Genomic DNA, 15,460 nt, shown 5'->3' with positions numbered 1-15,460 from the left:
GTTAGGAGACGACGAAGATAAATCAACGGAAAAGGTCTAAAATGACAGTTTTCGGTACATGTACGTAGACGTGCTCTAAAATAAAGGATTAAGAGTTCTGCTTCATCTTGGCACACTGCCAAGGTCAATTGTCAATTATCATTTGCAGCACAGCATCTGCTATGGGCGAGTGGTCTACTGGTTTAGACTGCTCGTCGGGTTAGACACCAAGTGTTGACCCAGGATACCAAAGGTCCTGGGTTCGAACCAGGGGTGGGGATAGTAGTGCACCTTAATCAATAAGTCGCTGCAGTATCTTTTGTTCCTTTTATTTATTGTCTGTAGTGAAATAGATTAGGAGGCTGTATTTTTGATTTTAATTTCTCTAGAGGACGAAGAGCTCAAATCAAGGCACGTGCTAGCCCTAAAGCTTAACGTCTTAATGCTCGGTCGTCTCCCCAAGGGAAAGATCTAGAAATAGTATATACTCTCTAGTAAGGACCTCTAAGGCCTCGTGACTATACTTCGCCCAGATAAATTCTGTAGCTGGGAGTTCATGAGAGGTTTTGGCATGGCCACCGACAGGCAAAATTGTTAGATTAAAGCACGGTCAAATCTATGGCTGGCCTGGACGCTGTGGGTGGCGCAGGTAGACTGACTACATAGATATATATATGTAGTTGTGGGTAATACAAGGACAGGTGGTGCTTGTGATGAAGGATAGGTTATAGTTGTTACAGTGTCCTCTCGCTAGTTGGGTTTGACCACCGCCCTCTTGTGCCTCGCTTTCTTTATTATCTCCCCTCATCATCATCAATACAATAATTCCGGTTCTTTTTACTTTAATGAGTTGAGTCCGAGCTTTCTTCCTATGCTTCACGTAGGACCAAAGCCTATTCCATACACGAGTGAATTATTAATCAATCAATCAACCAAAGTCTATTCTGAACTCCTAGTTTACTCCAGTATATGTACTACGGGAACTCTCTACCCCAGAACGCTACTATTCTTTGGCCATGGTTTGCCTAGTAATAACATTACGAAAAACCGAGAAATGTGCTCATTATTTTATAATTTAGGTCAACCGTGGCCGTACTTTTAACAACCAATATAACGCTACCAATATGGCTGCCAAGAGCGAGTGACCTCTTGTGATCATTCCAACACGGACATCCTTGATTTGGCACAAGAGAATCGAGATCAGTGTTTATTTGACATTGAACACTCACAATTTACGGAAATCTCTCAAAGATTGCGCCAGAAGGGGCTCGTTCTTCCCAACATTTTACTCCCAAGAAAAACACAAAGAAAGAAAGCAAGAGAAAAAAAAGGTATTCGCTTCAACTTATTACACTAACTACACTACACTACACTAAAAAAGGCGTTTTTATATCTACAACTCTCACTTCGACACCTCTCCATTCTGTAGCCTCTTCCCCGCCGTCACGGCCCAGTTTATAAAGTCCGTAAACAGGCCTCCCTGTACCCTCCATGTGCGATCCGTCAGCAGCTTTGTCAAGCTCTTCATATAGATGCCAACGGCCCTCTCGACATCCTCTTTCTTCATGCCCCCGCTCGCAACCAGCACTTTCATGATCGCAATGCTAGCTTGCGAGCAGGCGGCCTTATGCTTCTCCCTGCCCGCCCCCCCGTCCTTCGCCGCCTCAACGTGCACCTCCTCTAGCAGGCCCCACAGTGCCTCCCTCTCCTGTTTTTTGCCAACCATAGCATCCGCCTCCTTCCCCCTCAACGAATTCGCAAAGTTCCTCACAACCACCGCCGCATGTTCGGCCACTGGTCTACTCGCCGTCCTCCTCGCGCACCTCAACAACGGCAGCACCATGACTGACGACACACCGACATCAAGCGCCCGCGATGACCGCGCAAAGATGTCGAGTAGGTCCAGAACACGGTTCTTGAAGTTTGTTATGGTCTCTTTGGCCGCCCGTGTTTCGGCCTTCTTGGACTTCTCGGCGCTGCGCTGCTTGAAGATTGTGACGAGGTGCTGGTCGAGCGCGAGCATAGCGTCGTCGTCCATGTCGCTGCCATCGTCGTCGGAATTTGCGGCGGCACCGCTGGCGCTAAGGGCCTCGGCGAGGGCGGACTCGAGCTTGGTGGCTTCGGTCTCGTCGATTTCTTCGTCTTCTTCGTCGTCGTCGGATGCGGAGTCCTCGTCGTCAGAGCTGGCGTCTTCTTCGTCGAGATCCATATCTTCAGCGTCCACGACCTCTACGTCCGAGTCCTCTTCTCCGTCATCACTGCCGTCCATATCAACGTCGCCTTCCTCGTCCTCATCGTTCCCGTCAAACAGCTCTTGCTGCCCACCCAAGCTCTCCTTCGTCTCCAGCACAGCAAACATGGCCTCCAACCCGCCAGCCGTGATCTGGTCCACAAAGCTCGCAAACACTTGCTGTGCCAGCTTGCGCAGAAGAACGCTCGGCTTCGACAGGAAGCTCAGCAGGATCTCGACTAGCACCTGGCTCGCGTCTACGTCTTCGTCGTCGCCTTTCTTGCGCACGACCTTGTCGTAGCAAATCTGAAGCTCGTCGAGAACTCCTAGGGCATCAGTTTCGCCGGAATACACTTGCAGGATGACGAGTGAGTAGAGGAGCTCGAAGGAGGAGAGCTGTGACGATTTGGTGCTGTCTTTGCTGCTGTGCGCGGCACGCTTCTTGCGGATGCGCTCGAGCGTCTTAGTGGCACTCTTGAGCGCCTCGGCGATAACGTCGTCAATCTCGATAGCGAGCTTATAGCCGTCGGTCTTCTTGAGTGCGCCAATGGTCTTGACGGCCCTGTAGGGCCATGTCTCGTCACCGTCCTCAGCATCCTTGAGCGTGATCAGATGCGACAAGCAGCTCATCAAGCGGCTTCTAAACATCCCCTGGCTAGCCGCGCTGACCGGCGGTGTCACGCCCTCCTGCACATCAAAGTGGCCGAAAGCGGTAAACATCTCCACCACCTCCCTGAGCCACGCGCCGGACTTCACGCTCTTACTGCTGCGCACCACGGACAAGACCTGATCGCACGCCCACTGCCTGCGCACCTCCGCTGCCTTCACCTCGTCCACCCCCGGCGCGAGCATGATGCCGCGCAGCACGCGCACTACCGCTACAAGCCCGTCCTCGTTGGCTAGACATAGGATCTTCTCGACGTGCTTGCCTTTGGTCAGAGAGTCGAAGGTCGGGGTGCCGTTGTTTGTGATGAGCTGTGTTATTATGATGGGGACGCTCCATGGCGCCGCTTCTGCCTTGGCTAAGAGGGCACGCGAGCATTTAGCCGCGGCTTTGTGGAGGTAGCGGGAGGCGTCGGACAGCTGGTTGATGAGACTGCGCATGAAATTCTTAGTGAAGAGGGCGGAGAGATGCTGGGAGGTGGAGGGCGTGGTCTGCTCGAGCGCTTTAGCAAAGAGGAGGAAGCCGTGGAATTTGCGTTCTTCGGAGGCGGAAGTTGAGAATAATGATTCTGGAGGGGGGGTAATGATTGGTTAGCGGGTTTTGAGAAGATGCATGTTGATCATTGGCCCTTGCGGGTTTGGGGATGTGGGGCTTCCGGGAATGCTACTGGGCCATTGAGCTGAGGCAATCCTGGGCAACCAGCTCCAGGGAAGATACTACTATAGCGATTCATCCTAGAAAAGGCAGGGTTAAGGGAAGAAGAAGAGAAGAACAAAAGAAACTCACCATCAACAACAGCTCTCCAGAGCTCAGCCCACCCAGCAATCTCAGAGCTCTTCCTCAGCTCACTCCACACCCCCTCCTCCGCCAAATACACTGCTAGAATAAGGTCCCATACAAAGTGTAACTTCTGGCTCCACGTCCCCTTCGCCGCACCCCCGCCGCCTTCTTCCTCCCCTGAATCCTTCAAGATCTTGCCTAGCACCCCTAAATTCCCCGCCCCAAGCGGCAACCCTCCGCTCCACACCTCCCGCGGCGCCGCGACTCCCGGATGATATGCCGCCACGCACAACCACACCGCAATGCCCTCAGTCGTCTTGCTCATCCCGCTCTCCACCAGCGCCGAATACGTCGCTGCCGCTGCCGCTGCGCCAACCCCGCGCTGCACAGACTCACACACGGCCCACGCGCAGCTCTCGCGCAGCCACGGCTTGCGCTTTGCCAGCTCGAACAGCTCATCGAGGACCTCCCTGTGCGCGGCCTCGGCCTCGCTGCCGGGTGCCGCGGTGATGCCGGACTGCAGAATGCTCTGCAGCCCAAAGAGGCGGCCGAGGTGGTAGCCGCGTTCTTCCGGACGGGTGGTGTGTCCGCTTTGTGGGGTGGTGTTGGTCTTGACGGCGGAGAGGATGGTGGCGAGGGATATATCCCATTTGGCGGGGTTTCCTGAGGACTGGAGGGAGGCAAGGAACTATGTGGTCTCCTCGGGGTTGTGTTAGAGGGCAAGTGAATGGAAGTGAGAGAAGAGAGTGAGAGTTGGAGGGAATGGGAGGGGTGTACCTCGGTGAGGACAATTGCAAATCCGGGACGCGAGGAGTTGCTCCCAGAGGAGAGGCCCTTTGTAAGGCGCGAGAGGGCATAGTCGACGTCCTTCTTGCTCTGCGGGGTGCACTCGGTGGTGAGGAGCGTGGTGAGCTCGGTGGTGAGCGTGTGCGCGGTGGAGAGGCGCACGGACTCGTCGTTGGAGCCCAGCGGCTTGTAGAGATGGAGAGACATTTGGTAGTGTCTCTGATATGTGTTTAGCGTCTCCTCCGCTATGCTGTATATCCTATCGTGAGTATGGGGTTTTCTTTCGAAGGAGGAGAGTTTTCTCTTTCTTCGGTCTGGGTTGGTGTTGCCAAGACGAAGAAAGATTTTCTAAGACTGTGCGCCGGCAGGGATGTCGCTGTGCAAAAAGAGCCTCCTACGTCAAACGTCAAAGCAGAGAAGGAGAGAACTGAGACATCCCCGCAACGTCAATCAGGGAGAAGGTATTTATTGTCTACGCTTGAAAGGAAATTATGATGGATAATGCACTCTCAATTGATAACTGATAGCTACTAATCGAATTGAATAAACAAAAACAAAAACGAAAAAAGAAAAAAGAAAAAAGAAAAAAGAAAAGAGAACGCAAGACAAGACAAAACTGCTACCTAGGAAAACTGCGAAAGCAGTGCCTGTTAGTACAAAAGAAACCCGCACTCCCCTCCCCTCCACTCTGCTTCAAGAAGAAACACCCCTCCAACCCCCCAACCCCCCAACCCCATTTTTTTTTTTTGGCCCAACAGACAAGAATCCACTCAGCAGACTCCCTGGACCTCAAAAGAAACAATATCTACAACCCGCCGTCCTCTCCTCCCACGACAGGTCCCTCCACCGATATTGTCACCTATCCGCCTTTACCAGACTCCCTATCGAGAACGCGCTCCTCGACTTCGCCTTCACATCCGCATACTTTGCCGATGCCAACTTATGCGACGAGCTACGACTCGGCTTCTCGGACTTGTGCGGCTTCACCGTGGCCGATGAGCTGCTCGTCATCTCTGTCAGCGTCTTCGTGCGCCGCGGCTTGCTAGCCTTCTCAACGATAATCTCGGCGCCGGGCGGTAGTGTATGCCCGTTCATGAGCGCTGGGTGGCCTGTGTAGCTGGTGTGCCCGGAGTGCCCGGGGTGCTCATAGCTGTGACCGTAGCTGTGACTGTTGTGACCGCTGTGGCCGCTGTGGCCGTAGCTACTTGGTGACGGCGGTGATGGCGGCGGGGATGCCGTAAGGGGGAAGAAGGTCTGCGGGTCTATGTCAGCCATTACGAGCCGGCCTTGGTGCTTGACGACTTTATCCAGTCTCGATTCTACAGCTCACACCGTTAGTATCGATATAATTACTCCCATCTCTCTCCATTCTCTCTCTCCTCAAAGCTCCAAGAAACACCTACCATGTGAATACGACACCAACAGCGAATACCACGGCCACCCCTCCCCCTCCTCAAAGAACAACCCATCCTGCAGATGCTCCCACGCCTTCTTCACATCCCTATCCAGCAGGAACGCCAACAGCTCATACGTCTTATCCGTCCCATTTCCACCCAACTGCGCATACTTCTGCCTAAACACGCTCGTCTCCTTCACCGGCGGTATATACAAGCGCCCCTGATCGTCCAACAGCCTGCATAGCTCCACCTTGATATCGCAGTTGAGCGGGAACAGTCGCTCCGGTGCCGCCTTCGACGAGAGCTTGCTGCTGCTCTTGCTCGAGCTTTGCCGCCGCACTAGGTCGGCTGTTATAGCTTCAGAGAGCGCAGCGTAGAGGCCCCCAATGTCACCGGGGGTGATGGCGCTGAAGTCGACAGACACGTGGTAGTGGCCCGCGTGCCCCCATTCTCTGCGGTAGCGGATAGTGGACCTTGGGGGTGCGGCGGTCTCGATGTCGACTGCGGTAGCGGCGGCGACGGGGTCGACTGTAGACATGGCGGGTGGTGGGGGGTGGGGGTGGTTCGGGTGCGAGAAGAGGCCGGAGATAAGGGCTGACATGGAACGGGGTAGTGGGTGGGTTTTTATTAATGATCTGCCTGTATGTATGTATGTGTGGTGTGTGTGGTTTTTGGTGGTGGTTTTTTTGGTTGGAGGAGAGAGACTCACGTACGATGAGGCGATCGAGATATCAGGCACATTGCAGAGACAGATACACAGGCAGCCAGATAGGCAGGCACGCGGTGTGACAGTTGGCTTACTTGCTTACTGCTGGCTCATCGGGTGGAAAAAGCACTCCGCGGTACCCTAGCTTCTACCTCTCGCTCTTCCACTTCTTTTCCATTCCCCATCCTGCTCCGCGAATAGAAGTTATGCACGTACTCTACTGGGCAGAAGGGACCTCTAAATCCATATACACATCACATACCTACATACACATGCCCTACTCCCTCTACTCTGCTCTACTCTGCCCTCCTTCCCCACTGCAGGACAAAGACGCTCCATCGTGAGTAAAAGACAGGCAGAGAACAAAGCAGCCACACACTCCCGCTAGCAGTCAATGATAGGCATGAGGCTATCGGTGATAGACAAGTAAGAAGCGGTCGGCCCCTTCCCTTCGCAGCTGCACTTCGCTGTCCGACGAGTGAAGCATCCCTGCAAGTACCTGCCAAGCCGAGTCCGCGCAGAACATTCGAAACCACACGCAGGTAAGACAGGGCACATGTATCCAGGGTAAGGGCATTGAGTGAACAACACTCTTGTAGTAGATGCCGATTAGTTAGTACCTACATAGGGAGAAAAGGGGAAGAAGGCCATGTGCGCGGAAGAGATTTGACAGTTTGTCCAGTACGTACCCGATACTCCGGCGGATCGAGATTAGCGATGCTTTGAGAGAGAGTGGGAGTAAGGAAGGGAAGGAAATGATACCCACGACCGGTAACTGCATCTGGAACTCAGCAACGAATATTAATAGGAGGACAGGGCAGACAGAAAGGATTCAGATGGGACAGCTCATGATGACGTAAAACAAACCAGTCGAGAGCTGTGGAATAAGCAGGTACACATATCTAGCTATCTAGCTATTGTTGTTTTATCCAAGGAGAGCGCTTTACAATGCCACTTGGAAAAAGCTTTACGGAGGAGGGTTTCTGGATGGATCATGTAGTTAATGCTCGCTTGCTTGCTTGGGCGGCGTTAACTTGATACACCATAAACTGAACGCCGATTCAGCCATGCTTTTGTTTTTCTTCCTCTCTTGCTTGCTCTTTTTTTCTCGTAGAACCTACACCGCCCATACCCAGGAGTGTCATGATCATTGTCAAATTATATGCCTTCCTTCGGCCAGTAAAAAAAAAGAATCCAGTAAAAATCAAAAGTAAGCCCGAAAAAAACTTGTAAAAAAAACTTACGAAAAAAAAAGAGCCAATAAAAAGGACTAAAAAAAACAGCACCAAGGAGAAGACAAAAAGGAAAGGGAGAAAAAAAAACAGCACCAGGAAACAGTACGAGAACAAGCCGGAAAGCTGCTACGGGCTCTCGTCCCTCTCCTTCCGGCTCGCATACTCGCTCTCCCTCATCTCCCGTTTCCTCTCCTTCTTCTCGCTCTGCTTCCTCCAATGGCTGCCCTCCTCATAATCCGCCGAAATCTTCAGCGCATTCCTCAGTCTCTCGCTCTCCGCTACAATCACCACCAATCAGCATCTCCACAACAACAATTGAAGAAAAAAACCCCGAACAGGGGGTTGGAGGTAGCATACCAAGCTTCGCGGCCGCCAGCTCATGCACCTGGTGCGGCTTGAGACCCCTGGCATTGACACCGCCGGCACCCCTCTTCATCTCATCCAGCAGCTTCACGCGGAGCTCATCGACCTGTCTCTCGATCTCCTCCTCGTCGACCCTGTTGACATTCCCACACATGGACATTAGCTCTCCGTCCCCCTCCACCAATAGAAGTAGCTAGCAAGCACTTACTCCTCATCCTCGAGCTTATCCCTGAGCTCCAAACACTTGACCTCCACCTCGCGCTTGCGGTCGTGCTCCAGGATCTCCTTGTCGGGCTGCCGCTGCTTGTATGTCTTGAACGAGTCGTAGTCCTTTGGGTAGGGCGCGATGTTGTCGCGTGGCTTGAGGTGCGAGAGGTTGCGCTGCACGTAGCCGGAGGTGCCGGAGCCGCGGGGCGTGGTTAGGCCGACGTTGGATGACATTTTTTTCGTTTTTACTAGCTTTCTTCTGTCTGGGGATTTCGTTCGGCGGTGTTTAAGTTTTGGGTAGAGCTGGGAATGGCTGGCGGAGGTTTCCGTGATAGTTGGGGCTGGAGACTCGTACAGTGTTTGGCTGGTATTGAAGGAGGGGAGTTACCCGGAGATCATGGAGTGTCACTCGGAGGGTTTATATATAGGATCTGCATGAGTATTTTAAAATAGGATTGATTGGATACGTAAGTTAGTATGAGATTGGTTGGTATATTCAGAGTTGGTCTAGAAGTAACGGTTTAGATATGCTACCTTCGCTCGGAATTTCCTCGTTTCCGGAGAACATGAGAGTATCGTATAATTATATCAATAGCTGATAATTAATGTCCGTGTGGGAAAACCAGTTGTGATCCCTAACCTGTAAACTCAGCGCCAGAAATGATGTGGGTTGATAAGTAGTGCAGATACCACTCAAAAGTACTTTTATATCACGGGATTCCACAGCTATGGAAGTGATACTGAAATTCCATGTACTGTGGTTGGTAATGACGGGTATCAGGCCTAGATTATGTGCCTCACAAGTCTAAGCCCAACCAGCTTAGCACCCACCCCACAAAGCACAGCCAGATCCCATCGTTAGGATTAAGCATTCGAGTTCAGCACTTCTTCTCGGGTTGTACCTGTTACTAGAACCCTTCGCCGCTCTAGCCAACATACAATATTCCTACCCATCCAAGAAGTATATAAGTAGATGGTTCAGGATATACAGTGCCGACGGAATAAACCAGCTCTGCACTCAGAGATGAGAACCTTCCTGGAAGCGCAAAACATCCCTGGGGCTGCCATAGTAGTCAGTGACCTGCATGCAGTGCTATTGCTCGGCATAGCCGTATCATCGTCGAGTAGCTCTACCGCGGCTCTCACACCGGGCTGCAGTTGGTGGAAAGCGGGATAAGCGATACCCGAGCTCTTCGATATTCAAATAAACTACGTTATTAATATAGGTAGCACAATAAGAAGTGAGTTTATAGTGGGCTATGTCATAGAGTAGTCCCGGGCTAGGAACGATAAAATCCCAGGATTGAGAGTCGTCGGCCAAACAACCAAGTGCGTGAATGTTCCGTAACGAAGAGGTCCCCCCACCTCCGCCAGTACCACCGTCAATATTATCAATCAACCACTTACTCAATGTGTATAGTTTATCACAAATTGGTGTCAGACCTGAGAATGTTCGTCCCTTCAGTAATTTCAAGGGTAAATCTTGATCAGAGCTCAATGATGCAAGAATTTCTCAGTCTTCACTTATCACTCGGATTGTCAAATACATTAAATATGGCTCAAACGTTCACTAAAGGCAATTTTCTAGTGTAGCCTGGGAGTACATACTTTACAACACCATAACCCTCTTAATTTAACTTTTTTCTATAATTTTGTAAATAAGATTATTTATGTTAGAAATTCTCAAAACATATCGTTCTCATAATAAATCTGGTGAGGCCTAATGACTTCTCAAGCCATATTAATCTCAACATCTTAACTAGAAGGTATCGATACAACACCACACACACACGCTGGGCGTCATGCCTAGAAACTACAACCTCCAATCGTCTCTATACAACTGACAAAAGAAACAATAAGGAGACATAAACAACTAAAACGCTACGCCAAATCTGTCCGTAATTAACACTACGTGACTATGCAAACAAACAGCGTAAAAGGCGTCTACTTCTGCTTCTTCGCCTTGTTCATCCTGTCGGTCGCTCTCCTCTTGAGAATCTCTTCTTTCTTCGCCTGCAACTCCATCTGAATATCCTCAATTTCCCTGATCGGATCATCTGGGACTCCCAGAGAGCCTGATTGAAAGTTCTCCGAAGATGCAGATTTGTGGAGCTCGCGGGCTGCAGCTCGGCCAACTTTATTCTTTAGACGCTGTTGAAGCCATTGCTTGCCGGGAGAGTTAAAGAACCCAAGAGAGACGAAGATGCCAATGTGAACAAAGAACTAAAAGATCAGATATCAACTAATTTGATTTTTTATATGGATCAGAACAAAACCTACGTATGCTCTAGACCACAATTTCAACGAATCCTTAAAGTCAAGGATGATGAAAGGGGCAACAATGTACGCAAATGAGAATTGCGTCACTAGAAGACCAAACACATCGTAGATCTTCTTGTATGGACCATCTGACTTTTGATCAGCAGTCATGAAAAATGGTCTTACATGCCGGCGGAAGTCTTTGAGCACATTGTTAGCTTTTTGTTATGCCAATCAGACGGAACACATACATTTTGCAACGGTTTGTACAAATGACGCAGTAATGAACGTCAAGTAGTACCCAGGCGAGATTCCATGCCAAATAGCAGAAGTCCCGAAAGTGGCCATAGAGCTCCTGAAACCTGGTTTCTTGCCCTTTGGTGTGACTCTCAGGTAGACATAGTTCTTGAGCCATTTATTTGTGTTCATGTTCCAGTTTTCCAGATACGCACGGGTGTTTTGGGCGGTCTCAAGCGCAAGCGGCCCAACGTTGGTCAATCTATCCCAGCGTGGCTGTTTTTTCTCGTCAAGACCATTGTATCCGAGACCTGAGAGGATACAAGCACCTTCGGTGAGGTACCAAGCACCATAGTACTTTAGACGTGCAGTGAAGCTAAGAAGGTAGATGTACCATATTCTGATAATATAATTAGTATCAAGCATATATCACCCTGCCTGCAAAGCCTTACCTTTTGAAAATACCATATTCCAGGAATTGATCGCTGAGAGCAAACTCTGTTGTATACCAACTCGAGAACTTTAAGAACAGGAAAATCCATGCGAGTCCCTTCACCGCCTTTATTGTCGCAGGAATAGAACTACTGGGAATCTTTCTTTTCCTCTTTGTTCCGCCCCTTTTGGTATCTGGAATTATGACGTCAAACATGCTGCAGTCGATCCATCTGCGATATTCGGCGAAGTCGAAGGCTGGACCCGCGAATAGAGAAGGGAAGAACAACTTTTTTGTGGAATCAGCAAAGTTTCTCAAGCATCAGGGCTAAATACTGAGAAAACATACCACATATCCGGCGTAGTCAAGCAGACTCGGCATCTCCGGTAGCGCGCGATCCTGTTGAAATTCAGAAAGCTCTGCTTTTGGCAGCCGTCCGTCATGCACAGACCAACAAAATGCCGTCAACTTGAATACCGCACATCATTAGCTTCCCCACTCCCGAGATTTCAGACAAATAGAGCAGACCTTCATCACTAGCACCATCTGCGCGCCCGTAACATCCACCACCCCAGGTTGGGGGTACATCTCCCGGTGTATATGCCCCACTAGCATATGGCCCATCAGAAATACGAAAGAGACCCATGGCATATACGGGCCCTGCACGAATGCTGCAATACAGTACGCGCCAGAAGAAGCGATCAAAAGCGTTCTGATTCCGGACCAAAGAGAGAATACACCGATTAGGTAGAATAACGACACTCTATTTGCATGGTTCAGTCAGCACCATGCATATGCAACCGTGAGTTCCTGCCTTTTCTCCTCCCCTTCTAGAAGAGACTATATCTAGGACTCAATTGACAAAATAGACATACCCTATCATGAATAGGTTTTTTTTCGCAGGTTCTGTGTCCGGAAGCCTTTTTAAGACGCCCGCGAGCGGGTAGGAAAGTAGAATTGTGAATATAAGTTTGACTATCGTGCTCATATATTATTAGTTACTTTTCTCCATTGTTTGCCTGAAGACCAAAAGTCCTACGTACGTTCATCTTTCGGCACACCTATGGTATCCTGAAGCCAAACGAATGCTGCAGCGCACAAGTCAAATTAGGACATTACTTCCTCCAGAAACAGTATTTCGAAACTCACGATAGTCTATGAAAGGTATCATTGCGATAAGTCGTGTAGGGGAGAAGAAGAGTACAAAACTCCTCAAGACATAGAAACGGGGAGAGTCCAAAAAAATGTTGGGACAGCTGAATCAGGGAACGGGTAGGGCAGGATGTGTCCAGTGCTACTAAAACCCGCTACGTATGACGGAAGGTTGAGCTGCTGCAGCCGACACCGTGCAGATCATGGGATTATTATGTCAGCTGGCGTACAACACGTGCGTTTCATGTGGGGTCACTCGTGGTTCCAACCGCCACGCCTGAATCGTGAGTGACTGCTACAGCTAGGAATATCAATATCAACCTTACATGTATGTGGCACCAGCTCCAAAGCCTCTTGGTATGACTATATGTATGTGGCTCCAGGTTAGGCGCCCCCACAGCTGTCTGGATGGGGGCTCTACCATAGGGACCTCAAGTAAGACAGGCGGGAAGACTGGACGAACTGGGTTATTCAATGATGATTAAGGTAAACCTTGGTTACAATATTCCAAGGAGTTTCTGGAAGAGAAATTACACGCTAGAATTAACTGGGCCCGAGAACTTATATTTTTGGCATTGACTGGAGGTATCATTTTACAACAAGCGGACCCAGGGTGTCTACAGTCCACATCTAGACGCCTAAGACCATCAAATATCTACTGGATGGGTCCCAGCGAATACTCAAGAGACAAAGAGTTGCATGCATGTTACTAACTAGTGCAAATTCAGAACCAGGGTCTCGGTCTATTCAGCTGAGGAAAGATTTAAGATGCCGAGAAGGACACGCTGTGAACAGACTTCCACCATAGATTGTTTTTCCAAAGAAATTTCTTTTTTTTGGTGATATGAGCTCTTAGATGCGGGACCGAAACAATAAACATACTAAAGGTGAAAAAAGTTTTAAAACCCAGGGCATAAGATAAATCCCCTTACGCTCCACTATACCGCTCTTTATTCAGATACAAGTACGTAATAGCACAAAAAGAAAAAAACGGTGAACAGCGAAAGAAAGATATCGAATCCCCCGACAAGCATTCCCCGCCAAATACCCCGCAGTTTTGCTTCTTCGCCACATACCTCTCCCCACTCCCCACCCCCTTCACCCACCGGTTCTTGTATTACTACGTTAACATCAAAACCGTTGATCTTGCACGCAGACCGGCCCAATCGATTATTATGTTTAGAAGCACCTAAGAGATTGTCAGCATATGTAGTATATTTGGCAAAACACAGAATAACATACTTGCGGTGGACGATGGAAGGACCACTCTCGTCGTACTCCTGCTTTGAGATCCACATCTGCTGGAAGGTGGACAGAGATGCCAAGATAGATCCTCCGATCCAGACAGCTGTGATAAAATTAGCTCATCAAGGTCTTTCTATAGACAGGAGATTTTTAAACTTACAGTATTTCCTCTCAGGGGGGGCGATGATCTTGACCTTCATTGAAGAAGGTGCAAGAGAGGTGATCTCCTTCTGCATACGGTCGGCAATACCAGGGTACATAGTAGTACCACCAGACATGACAATATTTCCGTACAAATCCTTACGGACATCAACATCACACTTCATGATTGAGTTGAAGGTGGTGACGTGGATTCCGCCAGATTCGAGACCAAGAACAGCAGGCTGGAAGAGAGCCTCAGGGGCACGGAAACGCTCGTTACCAATGGTAATGACCTGTCCATCGGGAAGCTCATATGACTTCTCCAAGCTAGATGACTGCGAGGCGGTCTGGATCTCCTGCTCGAAGTCAAGGGCAACGTAACAGAGCTTCTCCTTAATGTCACGGACAATTTCACGCTCGGCGGTGGTGTTGAAAGTGTAACCACGTTCAGCAAGAATCTTCATGAGGTAATCGGTAAGATCACGTCCAGCCATGTCTACACGAGAGATAGCGTGGGGAAGAGCAAATCCTTCGTAGATGGGGACAACATGAGTGACACCATCACCGGAGTCAAGAACGATACCGGTGGTACGACCGGAGGCGTACAGAGACAACACTGCCTGGATAGACACGTAGAAAGCAGGGGCGTTGAAGGTCTCGAAAACAATTTGTGTCATCTTCTCACGGTTGGACTTGGGGTTGATAGGAGCTTCAGTCAAGAGAACAGGGTGCTCCTCAGGCGCCACTCGCAATTCGTTGTAGAAAGTGTGATGCCAGATCTTCTCCATGTCGTCCCAGTTGGTAACGACACCGTGCTCGATGGGGTATCTCAGAGTAAGAATACCACGCTTAGACTGGGCCTCATCACCGACATATGAATCTTTCTGACCCATACCAATCATGATACTAGTGAGAAGAAGGTATTGTTAGCTTTATCCAATCATGATGTACTCGATATTTCACTGCTCTACACCCCCAGATTGATCGCCCATTATTGCGCATCAATTAGAGCAAAAGGGGTCTAGAGCTGGGGTAGCGAGAAAGGGATTCTGGGAGTTTTTACCCATGATGGCGAGGACGTCCAACAATGGATGCTATCGAGTGGTCAGCGAATGTTGTGTTGTACAAATAGCGGGGTAGTACAAGACACAAGTCACTACACCACTGGGATAAGGGATAGAACTTACGGAAAACAGCTCTTGGAGCATCGTCACCGGCGAAACCGGCCTTGCACATACCAGAACTGTTCACAGCGTCAGCATTAAAAGTTCCATTGAATCCGATCGGGTTGTGGGCTGTAAATCATTGCTTACCCATTGTCGATAACGAGCTGGAAACGTTTCAGATCATGTTAGCTTGAATTGTATCACATACACCTTTACAACCCCACTTCAAGTCCCAACAACGGACAACACATGGAGTTTAATGGGTTCACATACGGCGGCAACTTCTTCTGTTGTTCACGATGAAAGTTAGCATAATGGATCCCAAAAAGAAGCTATCATCTCGAGATGGATGAAGATGAACAAAATTCAGGGGGACTTCTACGGACCTTCCATTGTTGTTGATGAAAAAGGTCTATGAGATTAGAAAGTTTAAGGAATTCGTGAATTACGTGGGTTGATAGTTGTAGTTGTGGTGATAGA

The 15,460-nt window shown here is 49.6% G+C and overlaps 5 protein-coding genes across 5 annotated transcripts; all 5 read right to left on the bottom strand.

Annotated features, from left to right (window-relative positions):
* Positions 1-1,381: 1,381 nt before the first annotated feature.
* LAJ45_06126 (uncharacterized protein) lies at positions 1,382-4,646 on the bottom strand (the record flags this gene model as incomplete). Its single annotated transcript, XM_046115693.1, has 3 exons — positions 1,382-3,441; positions 3,660-4,341; positions 4,431-4,646. 3 exons carry the CDS (start codon positions 4,644-4,646, stop codon positions 1,382-1,384), a joined length of 2,958 nt encoding a protein of 985 aa, XP_045971277.1.
* Positions 4,647-5,294: 648 nt separating this feature from the next.
* Positions 5,295-6,374, bottom strand: LAJ45_06125 (uncharacterized protein; the record flags this gene model as incomplete). Its single annotated transcript, XM_046115692.1, has 2 exons — positions 5,295-5,758; positions 5,843-6,374. The coding sequence occupies 2 exons, from the start codon at positions 6,372-6,374 to the stop codon at positions 5,295-5,297; spliced, it is 996 nt and encodes a 331-aa protein (XP_045971276.1).
* A 1,529-nt stretch (positions 6,375-7,903) lies between these two features.
* LAJ45_06124 (uncharacterized protein) lies at positions 7,904-8,581 on the bottom strand (the record flags this gene model as incomplete). Its single annotated transcript, XM_046115691.1, has 3 exons — positions 7,904-8,055; positions 8,135-8,274; positions 8,349-8,581. The coding sequence occupies 3 exons, from the start codon at positions 8,579-8,581 to the stop codon at positions 7,904-7,906; spliced, it is 525 nt and encodes a 174-aa protein (XP_045971275.1).
* A 1,710-nt stretch (positions 8,582-10,291) lies between these two features.
* Positions 10,292-12,447, bottom strand: LAJ45_06123 (uncharacterized protein; the record flags this gene model as incomplete). Its single annotated transcript, XM_046115690.1, has 9 exons — positions 10,292-10,570; positions 10,628-10,806; positions 10,858-11,243; positions 11,296-11,564; positions 11,625-11,744; positions 11,805-12,039; positions 12,152-12,251; positions 12,320-12,364; positions 12,426-12,447. 9 exons carry the CDS (start codon positions 12,445-12,447, stop codon positions 10,292-10,294), a joined length of 1,635 nt encoding a protein of 544 aa, XP_045971274.1.
* Positions 12,448-13,607: 1,160 nt separating this feature from the next.
* Positions 13,608-15,373, bottom strand: LAJ45_06122 (uncharacterized protein; the record flags this gene model as incomplete). The annotated part of the gene is made up of 8 exons (XM_046115689.1): positions 13,608-13,617; positions 13,671-13,776; positions 13,834-14,720; positions 14,878-14,908; positions 15,002-15,057; positions 15,128-15,144; positions 15,254-15,267; positions 15,367-15,373. The coding sequence occupies 8 exons, from the start codon at positions 15,371-15,373 to the stop codon at positions 13,608-13,610; spliced, it is 1,128 nt and encodes a 375-aa protein (XP_045971273.1).
* Between the last annotated feature and the right edge of the window lie 87 nt (positions 15,374-15,460).

The sequence above is a fragment of the Morchella importuna genome, assembly GCF_003444635.1.
Source record: "Morchella importuna strain M04M26 chromosome Unknown Morimp01GS017, whole genome shotgun sequence".
Lineage (NCBI taxonomy): Eukaryota > Fungi > Ascomycota > Pezizomycetes > Pezizales > Morchellaceae > Morchella > Morchella importuna.
Note: the sequence above shows the minus strand (reverse complement) of the source record. Positions and strands in the feature narration are given on the sequence as shown.